At 46.2% G+C, this 16,725-nt stretch overlaps 1 protein-coding gene across 1 annotated transcript in view; it reads right to left on the bottom strand.

The window, feature by feature from the left end:
- The window catches only part of ITGA9 (integrin subunit alpha 9), a 210,822-nt gene extending 203,189 nt beyond the window's left edge, over nucleotides 1-7,633 (bottom strand). The window contains exons 1-2 of the mRNA XM_057431474.1: nucleotides 7,378-7,633; nucleotides 151-278 (exon numbers count right to left, since the gene is read on the bottom strand). Of these exons, the coding sequence (XP_057287457.1) occupies nucleotides 151-278; nucleotides 7,378-7,547 (298 nt within the window). The 5' untranslated portion in view covers nucleotides 7,548-7,633. The remainder of the gene's footprint in view (nucleotides 1-150; nucleotides 279-7,377) is intronic.
- Between the last annotated feature and the right edge of the window lie 9,092 nt (nucleotides 7,634-16,725).

Below are 16,725 nucleotides of genomic sequence, written 5' to 3'. Positions count from 1 at the left end.
ATGACACCTTTACTACCAGCGCTTAAAATCCATCAGGAGAGGCTGGCAAAACCCTCTCAATGTCTTGGAGCCTCTTCAGTTGCGAGCCATTTGGATTGGTGGTTTTTTGGTTCTCCCTTTCTCCCTTCCCCAAGCATCATAATTACCCACCTCGCCCCATATCCAGCTCGGTGCATCTCCTGTCAGGGTTGGTATGGACTCGACATTTAAACACTGCTCCTGGGGACTGAACAGAGGTGCTGTATTTAGATTCTGCCTTGGGAGCACCAACCAAGACCCTGGAAACCAAACGCAAAGTAACAAGTAATTAATTTCAGGAGAAGAGACAGAAAGGAGCAAACAACCAACAGCAAGGTTCACACTGCCAGAGCTTCCCCAGCAAAAGGACTTTTCTCAGCAGCCTTGTGAAACGGTGACATTGATTCAAACTGAAAACACCACGCACAATAAAGGCATTTTCCCCCTGTGAAGCCACAAATACTTTAACAAGCTAAATTTCCATTAGGATTATAACACATTTAAAGTAACCCCCCCACACACACCCTGCCCCCTGAAAGCATTTAGGAAGGTATTAGAATGGACAACAGCAGCTGCGCCTATTTTTCCTAAGTTTTAGTTACATCCCTATCAGCCCAAGAGCTAACACAATACACACACCCATGAGAGGATGGAATCTGAACCTGCATGCTTGCCACCCAGCCAAAGATTTATAAGCTTGCTTAGGAAGTTGAGGCACCCCATGCTCAGAACATTTCATGTAATCACAACTTTAAAGAACAACAGCAAAAAACCCAACCAGCAACACAGGAGCAAACCTCTTCCATGATGCACTGCTATCAACCAACGTTTACCATTAAGACTATGAAGGCTGTTTATCCCACATGAGAGCTAGTGTCTCTGTGAAGAACCAACACACGGCTCTGACCATAGGGTTCCTTAAGGTACCCTTTAAAGAGGACGAACACTTCTTAATCACTTGCATTATGATCCAGTTAACTGTTTAGCAAGTTGGCCGCTGCTTGTGCCCTAAGGGATGGCTTTTGAGGAGGATTACAGGGGAAGCACAAGTATTAAGGGAGCCCTTATTATGCCTCCTCATTAAAGGGACAATCTTTCCCACCTGGTTGTGAGGCAGGATCTGGGCATACAAGGATGAGGACAGAGGTGAAGTAGAAGGAATGCACTCCAGGGAGGATGGTGCAGAGCACCAGGTTGTTTAGTGTCAGTTCTGCTGATGCTCTCACACTGTGAGGGCAGGGCAGAGTTTCTGCAGGTAACAACATCCTTGCTGAAGTTAAGCCCAGGGCTGCAAGTAAAGGCAACCATCTCTAAAGGGCTAAGCCTCCGGCACTCACATGTGTGGATCCAGGCTGCTACTTGGGAGGCAGCAGCAGCTCAAGGAGATGCTGCTCTTGCTTTAGCCACTAAAGGGGTAAAGAGCTACTGGTGCAGTCAGCCCTCATACACAGCCCACCCACAGCACAGATGGGCAGCCCAGCACCAGCACCAGAGTGGAAGCTTTCCCTGTTTTCAACAATTTTCCCTTCATCCTCCAATTTAAAGTTCCATCCCCAACCACCACCCATCATCACCATCCCAGCACACACAGGGAGACCCACGGCACAAGGCATGCACCTATACAGGGTCAACCTCAGCTACCTGGAAGAGCTGCTCCTGCCTGCATCAGAGTCTGGTCTACACCAAACAGCAGCACATCTCCACTCCCTGGAAACTGTCCCGTGGCACTTGGAAATGTATTCACAAAAAGAAGAGGAAAGCCCTACATTAAATGATCATTTTCTCCAACATTTCACGTGCTAACCTGTATCATTTCAAAAAGTTAGATGGGGCTGCACTCTACAACACACGTGTTTGCACAACTGCGAAGAATTAATGTCTGAAATACTTAAATTGCTAAAAACTACAAAGCCTGCACACATTTGGGAGTGAGTGCAAAGGAGCCTGAAATAATAGCTCCAAATGGAAATCCCACCAGGCAGGCGGCGGGCAGAAAATCAAATGCCAATCATTTCATTTACACAGGCAATGAATGCATGTCATTCACTTATTGACATTCATGAGGTCTAACAAAAATAAATAAGGGGGGATATTACTAGCTTAAAGAGTTGCAGGTTTAAATTGCAAATGGCAAGAAACTGTTTCTATGACCTGTTAGAACAATAAGATAATGTAGGCTGCACTGACCTCCAGTTTAAAAGAAGCTTTGCCCTAACCTAAGAAAAGTAAATATGATTCAGCAATTAGTGCACATGATACCTTGGGTTGCAGAATGCAAGATGGAGATGAAGGAGCCTACATTACAAAGACTCGTCAGGTCTCTTTAAACAGCTGAATGGGAAAAATTGATTATGAATGACTTGAGTAGGCTCCTGGCAAAGGCAATATTGCTGCCTTGAGCAAATACGCCTTTTGGAAAGAAAACGTCTGCATGTGGATTGAGCAGAAGGAATCAGCCAGTAAAGGCAACTGGTGATGTGTGCCAAAAGCAGACTTATTTTGAATTGTCCTGAATGTCCATACATTCAACTTTGGTATTTCACCTACATCACACACTTTGTCACCTTAGGATCTTGTCTCATGCTTTCATTCTTGCACCTAGATCCCAGCAAGTGAAACATTTGGAGATCTGTTCTGTCTGGCATGACGAAGTACTAAGGTCTAAACCAACATGAGAAGCAGTAGGCAGAGGCCATTTAACTTCTCTTCTTGCATTTAAACTCATGCACTCAAGGACAAAAGCCCTCATCTGTACAGAGACAACTACACAGCTCTGCAGCTAGAAACCATCACATTTCAGCAGCAGCCAACATTAAAGGCTGAGAAGAAGCTTTCCTAGCCACAGGGGAATCCACACCTCCTGAAAATTATTTCCTGCAGAGCAGTGGCTATCACTTTGCTGGTGATTGACCCTTGGGACATACAGATTTGGAAATTAAGTGCTGCATTTAGCAGAAGGAACAGTGAAGGGAAGTGTCGAGCTGACCGATGGCATGGAGAGATGCCAAGCACATTAAGCATCAGCCTCCAGCATGCCAGCAGCGATTAGGCAATCAGAGCTCAAGGACTGGGGAGTGTAGGTACCTCACCTCACCGTAATGTTAAGTAGCAGAGAAGTAAGTCTTTAAATATTCTCACATACCGCAGCTGATTTCAGAAGCAGCACCAGCGGAGGGTGCACCACCACCAGCATGGCCCAGCTGAGTTTATTCCCTTCAGAGAGGTCTCTGTCACTGGCTAAGCCCTTGAAACAAAAAACCCAGTGATTCATCCATTACGTGCAGAGCAAAAGCAGGAGGGATGTTATCTGGATGGCAGATGGATGACCTGTGACCAACAAGATCAAGCCCCAGCTCACCAAAACACCACAGCGGCATCTAAAGCATCACTACATCATTCGTGCAACACAGCATCGTTAATGCAACACCCACCCTCCACAGTGTCAGCCTGTTCCTGCACCTTCCTTCTGACTGCATACAGAGTACAATCACGCTAAAGGGGGGTACAAGAAATCGTGAGAGGGACTTTTGAAAAGGGCCTGCAGGGACAGGACAAGGGGAATGGCTTTAACCTGACAGAGAGGAGATTGAGATGAGCTCTTAGGCAGAAGTTCTTCCGTGTGAGGGTGCTGAGGCGCTGGCACAGGGTGCCCAGAGAAGCTGTGGCTGCCCCATCCCTGGCAGTGTTCAAGGCCAGGTTGGACACAGGGGCTTGGAGCAACCTGCTCTAATGGAAGGTTGCCCCCGTGGCAGGGGGTTGGAGCTGGATGAGCTTTAAGGTCCCTTTCAACACAAACTGTTCTGTGATTCTATGCGCTAACAACACATATTGGTCAGCCTGAGATGCAGAACAGCCTTCGTTATTTCAGCAGCAGTGCAATCCAGTGAAGAGCAGGGCAGAAGGAATGAAGCAACAGCACAGAAACCAGACTCATTCCTTATTGTAAAACTCACAGCAGGACACCGTGCAACTAAACTGACTCCACTGCTTTGTCGTGCCAGATCATGTTGCCAGAAAGGATAAAATTGTTACCCTGGACTTGCTGAGGGATTTGGGGGTGTCAGCTAGAAGGAGGCATACAGAGAAGAAAGGAGAGAGATAAAAGTAGCCTTTCAAAAGAGAACTGTAAGAAATGTCACATTATTAACGTTTTTTAATGGGGCAAAAATTGACATTTGTTTCTTTTTAAGCTGTCTGGGGTGGTTTCTTGCTTGTTACTTGAGTCTTTACTCCAGGCTTCAAAATTACATCCAGAAAACAGAAGCACTTCAACTTGTCTCTGCTCCAAATGCAAGCAGCCACCTGGTTCCTTACTCAGCTGAAAAAGGCAATGACGGGGAACTGGGTAAACCTTTCAGGATTTACAGCCATAAAACCCGCTTAAGGAAGGAAAAGGAGACATTGTCAGAAGTACAATAACCTCAGCACATCTGTGGTGACAAACTTTCCTTGAAACGAGAAGTGTGCAAAAACAACTCCTAAATGGGAGCATTGCCACAATTAACTATTTCAGACAATTCAAAGGCACTGATTTACTCCAGCATAGTGGAGGTTGAACACCCATGCTCCAATATAATTTCTGTGTCAATGGCTGTGTGGCAGCCTAACTATACACATTTATCTGGGGTAATATTTCAAGCCAAATATTTCTCCTTCCCCCTTTCTTTCCTCCTGCAACAACACTTGGCTTATATAAATCCTCGGGAATCGCCAAGCCCTGAATCGGTTACTGGAAGCCTGCAGGCCGATGTAGGTAATATAGACAGGTGCCTTTGTGGTGTTGGAAAACAGCTGAAACACTGAAGAACCTGGTCATACAGATACCATTTTAATATAAATCAGTGTCTATATATACAGACACACTGATATGTAGACACACACCAGCACATGGACAAGCTACTGGGAATAACACACTCTCATGATCAGAAGTCCATTAGGTGTCTATCAGGCCCTCAGGGAATAAAGAGCAAGAAGCCCTTGAACTATCATGACAACACCCTGAAATGCTTGAGAACGTATTAATACATTAAATAACATTAGATAGGCAGGAGCCCTATCAGCCTCAGATACGATCAACCACATTTTTGCAGGCTCACATAGTGCACAGCTCACCGCGCAAGCTATGAGTGCCCAAAATATCGCTGTCTGAAGTTAACTTAGCTGAACTACTGCCCATTGTGGGATATCGGCCAAATAGACTTGGGAAAACTGAAATCAGAACTCTTCTTTGGGTATATAAAAGCTACAAAGGGAAGAAGAAAACAGGCACACAAACCCAGGCAAAAACTCTACGACTACTATCAGGAGGTGTATGCTACAATGGGTTGAATAGAAAACATTTTTACTACATACATAACAGACTTCAGCCTTTCCCCGGAATATCACATTTACAAGAGAACGGGAGGACACAGAATACAAATTACCCACTACAAGCCAGTTAAGGAAATAGCTCTATAGCTACATCTTTGCACACAAAAGCTTCAACACACAAAAACCTGTCAAATCTGAAAAATGGCATGAATTTTACTGAGCATTTCCCACTGAACTCATCCAATAAACTGGGATTGTATCTTGTATTTCAATACCCTGAAAGTAGTAACCAGTTTAAACTTGAAATCAGAGATTTGATGCTCCAAAGGGATGTATAAGATTCTGTACAGTATAAATATGGTTTAAAACAGTCCTATATCATCCTTGACCTCTAGTCTAAGAGGCATGTGCACATTAAGATCACAGCTGTGGAAAGGAAACTGGAATCAAGGACAGTATAAAAAACATCACCCAGACTTATCCCAGCCTCTGCTGGGCACAGGATTTTAAAGCACCCATGAAAACAAACTCCACAGCCCCACCATGAGAAGAGGAGCTTCTCCATCAGCAGTGATGACAATCAAGCCCTCATGATTTTGGACAATGACGATGCCGACCATCTTAAGACCTGTTAACCCTTTCAGGCGATAGGGCTAGCAACTCTTTTATTCAAAACCACTTCATGATCTTAGATACTTGTTTATTCCTGGGTGCCGAGAGCCAGGGCTCCATTCTTCCATGCAGAAGCTCCATTTTCACAAAACTGAAGTTTGCAGAACTGGCATTTTTACTTCCAAACACCAGATGCCTGCCTTCAGATGGATGCCCAACACTGCTATTCCAGTGTCACTGCCAAACAAAGTGGGATACCTGGGAGACTCCCCTCCCTAGTTCACCTCCCCTTCCAAAATTAAAATCCCAGCTGCTATCTGCAGATAATTCCTGCTATCGATCAGCATGACAGACACCTTCACAAGGAGCAACAAATCATTCCAGTTCCACCCTAGCACTAGACCAGCATCTCATTTGCACAGCTGTGCATCCCCAGCAGTCTGTGTGGAACACAAGTCACTTTCAGCCTCTGCATCCTTCGTTGGTTCCTGCCCCAAGTTAAGCATTGCTTTAACTGAGAGCTTTTCTTCTCCCAAAGCGCCTTTCCTCTATGAAGTCTTCTGATAAGTCCTTAAAAATGAATGCTCCATGAAAGCCACCATGGAGCTAGGCAGAGCATACAACTGCTCGAACTAAAGGGTGTGAAAGAAATTCATTTTTAAAGAACTGGACGCCAGCATGAATACATTTATTTATATCACAGTGCTCCACAGTTCCAACATCAATAGCTGAGGGATGGGGCCGTATCTCAGCGTTAAAGATAAAGCCAGGCTTTGTGGACGTTTATTGGCAGCAGCAGCTCCTGCTCATATTCAAAGTGCACCAGATGACATCGACTAGGTCCAGTTAAGAGAAATCAGTTTTAATGCTAACAAAGAGCCTCTGACCTAGACAAGAGAGAGACGGACTGCGTTCCAAGGCTCTTTTCACTGAACGGGAAAAACAAGCAGCTTGCCAGTTTGCATAATTTTTTGAGATGTAGACAAACTTTCTATCATCGTTCATTCTTGGCCCTTTGTAAGTTACACAGACGTTTCCTCTGCGGCCCCCCCCCACGCCAACAGCGGGCACTCGGAGGAGGCAAACGCCGTCTGATTCGGGAACGTCCTTCCAGCCATCGGGGTTTCCTCCCTGGAGGTCAATTCCTCCCGTTTAACACGGCAAGACCCACCCTCCTTCACACCCCACGCGTTTTCTGTCACGGGGATCAGCTACTACATGCTTCCCGCAAGGATACCACCACCGCCCGGGACAGCGAGCTCACGGTGCCCGGGAAGGGGCCCCCACCGGGGGGGGGGGGGGGATCGAGAGGGATCCGGGTGACACCGGGGCGAGTCCCCCCGCACACGACGGGCTCGGAGCCACGGGAGCAGCCGTGCCCGGTCCCGCTTCCCGCGCTGAAGGAGATGCGCTGCCGCGGGGGACCGCGGTACTCACCACCGCGTGCTGTCGTGGTAGTGCTGCAGCACCGAGTACCCGAAGAAGGAGCCATTGGGGCCCTGGAAAACCACGGGGCGACCCAGGTCCACGTTGTAGCAGCGCGCTAGGGACACCCACAGCAGCGCCCATAGCACCCGCGCCCCGCGCCGCCGCGCAGCCGCCGGCATCCTGCGAGCCCCAGGGGCGGCAGCCGCCCGTCCCGGCGCCGCTGAGCGCTGAGCCCCGGCCAGCAGAGCGCCGACTCCCAGGCGGGGCTGCCGGGCGCGGCGCTTTTGTGCCCGCCCCGCGGCTCCGCTCGGCTCCGCTCGGCCCGGCCCCGCTCCGCTGCGCCCCGAGCCGCGACGCGCGGGGACTACGCGCCCCGTCCGCCCCGCTCCGCCGGCGCCCCCTGCCGGCTGCGGGTGGCACACGCCGCCGGACCCGGCACAGCCGCCCGCCGGCCCCGCCGGGGAACGCGATGCTCTCTATCCGGCACCTGAACTCGCGGACCTCCTGTCCTCCGCCCGTCCTCCCTTAGCGGACATCCCCCTCTCCCATACAACAGCCCTGCGACTGCCGCTTGGACCCGGTCTCCCACCCTGGTTCCATTCTCACCAGCAACGCCGACCCTTGAGGCCCAGCGTCTGGAGGGAGAAGGAGGGATGTCGCAAAGCTGGGGTGCAGAAGGAGACGTTGGAGGAGACCGATCTGCCTCCCACCGCTTGGCTGGTGCCACCAGCCCTTCCTTGGGACCACCAGCCCTGCCCTGGGGTCGCCAGCCCTGCCTTGGGAGTTAGGGTAGTGCAAATCCTCTCTTCTTCATGAGAGTACACCCAGGGTTATGAAGAAGTAAACGTTTTCCATTCCTAACTGTAAGCGGTGCAGTGATCAGCATCAAATAAAAAGTCATTTATCAATAACTTCAGCCTTTACTGTATGAGCAAACTGAAAGGACTGAAGAAGTTGTGAATGCCCCATCCCTTGCAGTGTTCAAGGCCAGGTTGGACAGGGCTTGGAGCAACCTGCTCAAGTGGAAGGTGTCCCTGCCTGTGCCAGGGGGTTGGAACTGGATGAGCTTTAAGGTCCCTTCCAACCCGAACCAGTCTGGGATTCCGTGATCAATATGCTCATTAGAGCCCGGAGTGAGAACAACAGAGCATTTACTCCCTATTAGCAGGGAGACATAACTATTAATGAAAAGATTTTAATAGGGGGTTATAATTGTGCAATCAATATGGATAAAATTAATCTGATTTAGGCAGAAAGTCAATATGCTGTGATAAAGCAAAGGGTACAAATGCCACATGATCCCATTAGCACTGCTGAGACAAATTCTCTGCCTTTTGAAGCAAGAAAGTGATGAGCCTTTTCAATTAATTACCCGAGCACTGGATGATGTATTTGACAGCATTAAAGGGAACATGGGCTGAAGCACAGGGACAATGAGGGATTCATCCTCCTCCAGAAGGAGGAGGGAAGCGAAGCAGCTGGATGGCATGAACGAAACTCCACCTAACAGGACTCTGCAATGCAACTCACTCATAGGGTTGTAGAATCAATGAGGTTGGAAACGATCACCAAGTCCAGCCATTCCCCCAGCACTGCCAAGGCCACCACTAACCCATGGCACTGAGAGCCTCATCTACGCAGTGTGTGAACACTTCCAGGGACAGTGACTCCATCACTACCCTGGGCAGCCTGTTCCAATGCCTGAGCACCCTTTGGGGAACGAATTGTTCCTCATCTCCATCTAAACCTCCCCTGGTGCAGCTTGAGGCCATTTCCTCTTGTCCCATTCCTTGTTCCTTGGGAGCAGAGCCCAGCCCCCTCCAGTTGTAGAGAGCAATAAGGTCCCCCATGAGCCTTCTCTTCTCCAGACTAAAACCCCCCAGTCCCTCAGCCCTTCCCCATCATACCTGTGCTCCAGGCCCTGCACCAGCTCCATTGCTCTTCTCTGGCCCCACTCCAGCACCTCTCTTGTAGTGAGAGGCACAGAACTGAACACAGGACTCAAGGTGCAGCCTCACCAGTGCCCAGCACAGGGGCACAATCACTTACTTCAGCTGCAGGTACAGAACTGTGTCAGCCCATAAAAAATTTCAGCTCCCCATTCTTGGCAAGGAAGACTATCCAGAAAAAGGCTAGCAGTGCCATGCTTCCATCCACTCCTGTCTTTTAGTGTGCATCCAAATGCTGAAGTCATGTCACAATGCTTAATCCAAGAGGAATTCTGTCAGTCCGAGCAGAAACAGAAACTGCCTGCCTCAATGGTGTAGGTCCAGCTGACAAAATCCTGGCATGCCATTTACAAACGCAATGGGAAGCATCCAATGCCAGTGACAACGTAATAATAATGTACTGTTACATGAATATGATGATAGAAATAAGGGCCAAGAAGAAGGAATAACACATTGAATCTTGTGCCAGCCCTTTGCGAGGGAACCATTCAAACTAGGAATAGCTGGATCTGCATTTCTGTATCCCCATTCTCACTACCTGAGCTTCTCTGTTTGCATGATGTGGGGAGCTCCATAGGAACATCACTAAAGCACGCCTTTGACAATACCTGATTTGTAGAGCTAAGGAAAAACAGAATGAAACAACACAATAATGTTCTGACTGTGGAAATGGAAAGAAACCAAATACATCAAATGCAAGAGGAATTACTTTTGCTAGGTAACATGTTCAGGTTATGTTCCCACTGGAAAACTGTCTTTTACCTTTCTTGCAGAGCTCTGGTAGAGCTTTCCAAACAGGTTGAGAATCCACAAAGTTTTGTCTGGGTGGAACATAGAGCCAATGCAAATCTTAGGTGATACAGAAGCTGATAATTTAATCAAAAATCGTTGTCTCATAATAATAGCTAGAAGAATAGAGTGGAAATCCAGAATTTTGAAAGCCTAATATGCAGAAATCAGTTGTCCCTTTTCAGGTATTTAAGGGACTTCTGTTCTTAAACTGCTCTGTTTCAGCAGCAATCCAGGTATTTAGTGATCCAGCCTCACCATATGTCTATCCCCTTGAAAACTATGCACTAACATTGCACTTAAACACTTGCCCTGGCTTTCAATACTGGGCTGTATTTCAGCCTGATTTATGGTCAGTTTGTGCCCAGATGAAAACATATCATATAATGTAAAACATATTTATAAAGCATTTATCATATGCTGCATACCAGTCTCTGAAGGAGCCAAGATCTGAGCCAAGTCAAAGGAAAAAAATCCATTTTTCCCCATTTGATGAAGTGGTGGGGTTTTTCCTTTCTTTCTTTAGTGCATGAAGAACTCTGCATTTTCTCACTCGCGTAACAGAGCTCAACTCAACAGTGTCTTCAGCTGTGCCCACTGCTTCATTGTTTAAACGCTTAAGCTTAAATTAATGCTTAAATATGAGTGCACACGTGGGCTCTATTGACCTAAGGGGAACTGAACAGCAGACCCAAAGCCAAGCACGTGCTTAGGAAGAACCAGGACTCAGGCTCCCTTTTGGATACACTGCTAACAGCAAGTAGTTGTCATGTTTTGCACCTCTCATCTTCCCTGACAGTTGTCACGTGTTTGCTTACACGTGATTAGAATCACAGCCTTGCTCTGTGTATTCGTACACTATATATTTAACAATGATGTCCATACACCAAACACACAGAGGCTTCTTTAGAATTGCTTTTGGTCTTGCTAGTGGACATGACAATCAACGGATCAAAAAGCTTTTATCACAATACAAGAGGAGATGCACTTTTATATGGCAATATTCCGTAAGCTAATCCTCTGTGTCCAGTTCTGGGCTTCCCAGTATGAGAGACACATGGAGCTCCTGGAACAAGTCCAGCAAAAGGGTCCTAGAATGGTGAAGGGTATGGAGCATCTCTCCTGTGACGAAAGGCTGGAGGAGCCTGGTCATCCTGGAGAAGAGAAGGCTATAGGGGGAATCTGATCAATGTATGAGAGTATCTGATCAGAGTGTGTCAAGAGGATGAGGCAAGACTCTTCTCAGTGGTGCCACGTGATAGGATGAGAGGCAACAGGCGTGAACTAAAACACAGGGAGTTCCACCTGAACATGAGAAAGAACTTGACTGTGAGGGTGACTGAGCACTGGAATAGGTTGTCCAGAGAGGCTGGGGAGCCTCCTCCCCTGGAGATATTCAAGAGCCCTCTGAGAGCAATCCTGAGCAATGTGCTGTTATAGGTGACCCTTCTTGAACAGACAGGTTGGGCTAGATGACCCCAGTGGTCCCTTCCCACCTCAGCTATTCTGTGTATCTATGTTATAAGGAAGACAAGTGGATAAAAATCCAAATTTAAGCTGTACAGCAATGTATTCCAGAAGCAGATGCAATGTGACTCAGGTGGTTACACCTCAAATGTATGTGCCAGCCCCATCTTAAGTAGAATGATGAAGAAATCTTGTTTCCTTCATTTAGTGACATCCAGACAGATGCCCATCAGGACTACTGTGAGGAAGATCTCAGGTTATCAAGGTACAAGAGCTACGGTTAAGGAGAAGCAAAGCTCCACCAGCTCAGAGCACCTGAGGCTGGGCTTTCAAAAATGGTCAAGAGATAAAACCCTTCTCCCATCAGTGACTACAGGGGAACTCCAGAAATACAACCTCCACTACACCAAAGCTGGCCTTTGTCAGTACCACCTAAGCAACCACTGAAACACAACTGAAGCCCTAAAGCATAATTCATGGGTATCCCCATGCTTAAGAAGGATGATAAGATCTTAACTGAACTCTCTTGCTAGCATTGTCTCTTGTCTAACTTCATGGTCCTTGGCTAACTAGTGAGTTCTCACCCATGGCTCAATTTTAAACTCAGACTAGATGAGGCTGTTGAATGCATCATATGAACTGGAATAAAATGTGACACTAGCTTTCAGAAGGCATTGCCCCAGCCTATGGTTTTTCTCCATAATCTTCTTAGTAACCTCAAGGGGAATATAAAGCAAAGGAGGTGAATGCTGAAATTACGAGTTTTCTTCTTACCAGAAGACCTCCTCCTTACTGCAAGCCCTAGGACTTCAGGGAGAATTGCAAGGCTACCTGGAGAAATACATCAAAGAGAAATGATAAATCAAATCCCCTTACTGATTACCACGCTTTGTCCAGCACCAGGAGGGGATTAGACCTGCCACAGGACCTGCGGTTTCTACATCAGGTGACAAGAATCCAGGTATCTGAGACACGGAGACACAATGGATCTTTATCACAGTTTTCTGATGTAGCTTAGCCCCAGTCATTATCTGAGTCGCCACATTCCAACGGCTCTCCCCATCTCCTAGAGGATCCCCTGCACAACGATACACTCTCAGGAAGAACCAACTCGCTGCAATGTTGCAATGAAAAGGATAAGTTTCAAATGAAATTCTGCAAGCATTGCCTCCCATGTGAAAATCCCCCTGATTTCAACCTGCCTGTTTGCAGTATGAAGCACAGCCCAAGTTTACTCTTCCCCAAGGTAGCAAGAGCCACCTTGCAGTCTGTTTTACAACGCCATCACAGCAGTTTATGGAGCCGCTGCTTTACAGAACACTAACCCTTCCTACTAGCTGTGCTGTGGCCATATTCAGAGGAGTAAGTGGTGATGAGATCCATTAAACAAACAGAGTATTATAAACCAGGACCTTAACTATTTTCCTGGTGCAGTGTTTTACTTCATTGGTGTCCCTGCCTGTGGCAGTGGGTTGGAACTAGATGTGTTTTCAGATCTCTTCCAAACCAACCCATTCTATGGCTCAGTTTTCAGAAATAGAGTTTTAAATCTAAGTGCAATTGACTAGACTTAAAGATTTTATCCACTTAGATGCCATTAAACTTGTGTCTTCTATGAAATTACAGCTTAAGACAAGGCATATAAACAGACAGTTGATTGTGGATTCTATCTCATTTATCTCATTTCACTACATCAAAACAAAAATCATAGGTGGGAAACATGCATTAGACATGAGAAAGTCACGCAATACAGGCCACATGGTGGATCCTTTCATTTGCTATTTTTCTACAGGATACTAAGTCTCACTGATTTATACCTTGAAGTCATGTCTCTACTTTCCTTTTCAGCCTCCATTTCTAAAGCTGTTAGCCTGAGACAGACCCTGGTGGTCACAGGGGCTTTGGCCACTTGTTGAAAGGCCCAGTTTACACTGCAGCCTTCAAAGGTTTTCCTTGGCATTCTTGGCACATCTGCTTTTCATTAGCTGGCCACTCAGTATTTATTATTGCACATGTTAACTATCACATGCTCCTTGTGTGAAAAGTTCAGGTGAACAATAACCTATTTATTGTCTCTTAGAGATACAAACCTGTTCTCCCCACACAGAAAAGACTTTTTGCAGTTGGGTGTGTGGGCACTCAAAGCTTGAGCCCTTCACCAAATGATTTGGGATACAAGGACCTTTCTAGTACACAGTTATTCCTAAGTTGTCTATAATGCTATGGCTTAATTCATTGTGTGCTGCACATAGAGGCAAAAAATACCCAGACTTTGGGGAATAAGCTTATGAAATTAAGGGGTCACTCCTGCAAGATGCTGAGTGAGTCACAAAAGGAATTAAAAGTGGCAGAATCTGTCCCACAGGCTGGAAATAATTCCATCATTTGTAGTAGGAAGGGTAACTGCCTTTTGGGTTATGGGTTATCTGAGACACATTTACGCTATTGCTTTCCCTTATTGTGCACTGCATTAGTAGTAATTGGTTATGATACCAACTGCCATACAACAATTGGTCTGGATGTAGCAGGCGGAGGGCAGAAAATAGAATACTCTTATCCTGAAGAGTCTATGCTTTTAATAAATGAGAGTAGAAGCAGCATAGTTATTCAGCTCAATAATGTGAAATTTGAGCATCTGGATAGCAAGAAGGATGCTGTGTTGATGCCAGTAATTTAAAGAAAACAAGAACCCAAAACAAAAAATGAAAAATAAAACCCCCACTCTCTAGGACAATTATTTTTTGCAGATAGATTTCAATGTAAATCAGTGGAATTAAGAATGGAATTTGTAATCCCCAGAGCGATGTTCACAAGAAATAATGCAAAGAGAGAAGCACAGCAGTTATGATAACACAGCAGGCTCTTGTGTTTATGAGCAACATTATTCACACACCTCAGTAACTGGCCTTGGTATAAGAGAGATTTGGGGAGGAATTTGGCAGTAAAAACCCTGTCATCCCATAGACCAGCCAGAAAATAAGACAAATGTGGAGGTCAATGTGACAGTTTCATCGTCCACCTGCTGATTTCTACTGAGTTGCTTCTAGCATCATTCTGTTAAAACAAAGTTGCTCACTCCCAGCCCCCTCGCTCAGCTGATGAGGATGACCAGGCAGCTCTAGCAACACTGGAAAAGCCTTGGGATGTCTTCCAAAATGGAGACAGCCACTACCATGCCCAAGCTGTAAGACTGGAGTTTTGGTGAAGGCGCCTCCATAAGAAATAAATCATAGAATGATGGAATGGTTGGAAGGGACCTTAAAGCTCATCCAGTTCCAACCCGTGCCACGGGCAGGGACACCTTCCACTAGAGAAGGTTGTTCTTGTAATAAGTCCCTCTCCAGGTTTTTGTACTCCTTATGGGTATTTACAGACCTGTATTTCCCAGGTGGAAGCAAGCCAGGCTTCTGTGCTCAGCAACAGCACCCACAAACCTGGGACCAGGCTGGTTTAGCTGCTCACGATGTGCATGGAATCAGGTGAGATGTTTAATTACTTCCCTGACACACAGTAAATTAGTCCAGGCATCCCAGTGTGATACATTGAACAAACTATGCCCACAATTATTTGACAGGAGCAGTGACATGAGAAGCAAGCAAAGTTTAATTGTCACCTTGTCAAAAGGGCATGAACTGAAGTTATTTTTACCTCCTCTTGTCCACCGAGTTTATTTGGTTCCCTAACTACAGCATGCCATTACTGCAGCCACAAAGGGCTTTCTGAAAACCACCAGGATCCTGCTGAAGGATGCCTATAACAATATATAAATTGGCTTCTATTTTCAGTCAATATTAGAGCTTATCTAAGGTAAACGCTAATTCCTGGTTCCCTATAGTCAGCATCCCTCCCAGAAATACACACTCTTATTGTCAACCTAAAAATAAGCTGATGACCTCATGCATCTGCCTCTCATGCTCAGTCTCCCCACACTACATAAAACAAGCAGCAGACCCACACTGTCTGAAAGTCACCCTCACCTTCTGCCTGCTTAAAACCTTTTTTCCAAGGATAAACTGATGCACAAGCCCTGGATAGGGTCAGTGCCAAAAGGTGTGAGGTCAAGCCCAGCTCTCCAAGCAGAAAGGCTGTCTCTGATCACTAATCCTCCCCTCCTCCTCTATTATGGTCCCAGGCAAGTCACATAAAATTCCCATCCATTAAAAAACCCCTCCAGATGTAGGTCGGACAGGCCCATAGATAAAGGCACACCACGATTCCCAGGCACTGGGATGGTGGGTTTGTATTTATTGACTGGTTGAATAAGGAGAGCACTGTAAAATAAGCACAACTTCCATTAATACTTTTAGGTAATATGGGGATAACCTTGTCTTAAGGGCAAGTATGGGCAAGCTGTATGTCTTCTGCTCACCTATATTTATAGCAACGTTTTGATTGTTCAAGCCCAGAAATAAGGTCCCATCATGGCAGAACTTGCATAAAACACACAGAAACTGGCTTCACCTCAAAGAGTTTAATACCCTGAAAATCACCACGTCCTGAATATACCATGGGAGGAAAAATCTGCACTTGGCTAAGCTAGACACCTGCTGTACTGATTCTATGGCTGGATCAGGTTTTAATGCAGTGAGTAACAGCACTGGAACGTCGGGGCTGAAGCGTGCAGCGCTTTAAATAACGCACAGATAACACTCATTTAGCTGCAGGGCTTCAAGGTGAGGACAGTTTCTTTCCATGTGGAAACACTCTTCAGGGAAGTCAAAGCTAGAATTCAGTGTGGGAAAGCAAACCATTCCCTCTCTCCAGATATCATCCTACTTTTATTTCATTACCTTAAAGGAAGACCGTAATCTTCCACCTCATCCCTTTTCGCCTCATTTTTGCCACTCACTGATTCACTGTTCTAAAAGGGCAAGTGGAGGGGAAATAACCCCCATTACTTTTAAGACATACTAACTCTGCATATTATAAGTTCTAGATAGCCAGCACAACAACATACCCCCATAAGAACTGCTGGATTGTGTGTGTTTTCTTTTTGTATAGTGTGCAATTTAGTTGCCTCAAGCTTAAAAACCACCTCGGGAGGGCTTTTCCACTGCTAGGCATAGGGAAGTACTGCCCATTTTATTAAGAAATAAAAGAAAGTATTATTTTCAATCCCACAGTTCATTTCCAGAATAATTTGTTGCATCAA

The sequence above is a fragment of the Pezoporus wallicus genome, unplaced genomic scaffold (genome assembly GCF_028554395.1).
Source record: "Pezoporus wallicus isolate ANWC-B61680 ecotype Strahan unplaced genomic scaffold, APGP_CSIRO_Pwel_v1 scaffold_11491, whole genome shotgun sequence".
Classification (NCBI taxonomy): Eukaryota; Metazoa; Chordata; class Aves; order Psittaciformes; family Psittacidae; genus Pezoporus; species Pezoporus wallicus.
Note: the sequence above shows the minus strand (reverse complement) of the source record. Positions and strands in the feature narration are given on the sequence as shown.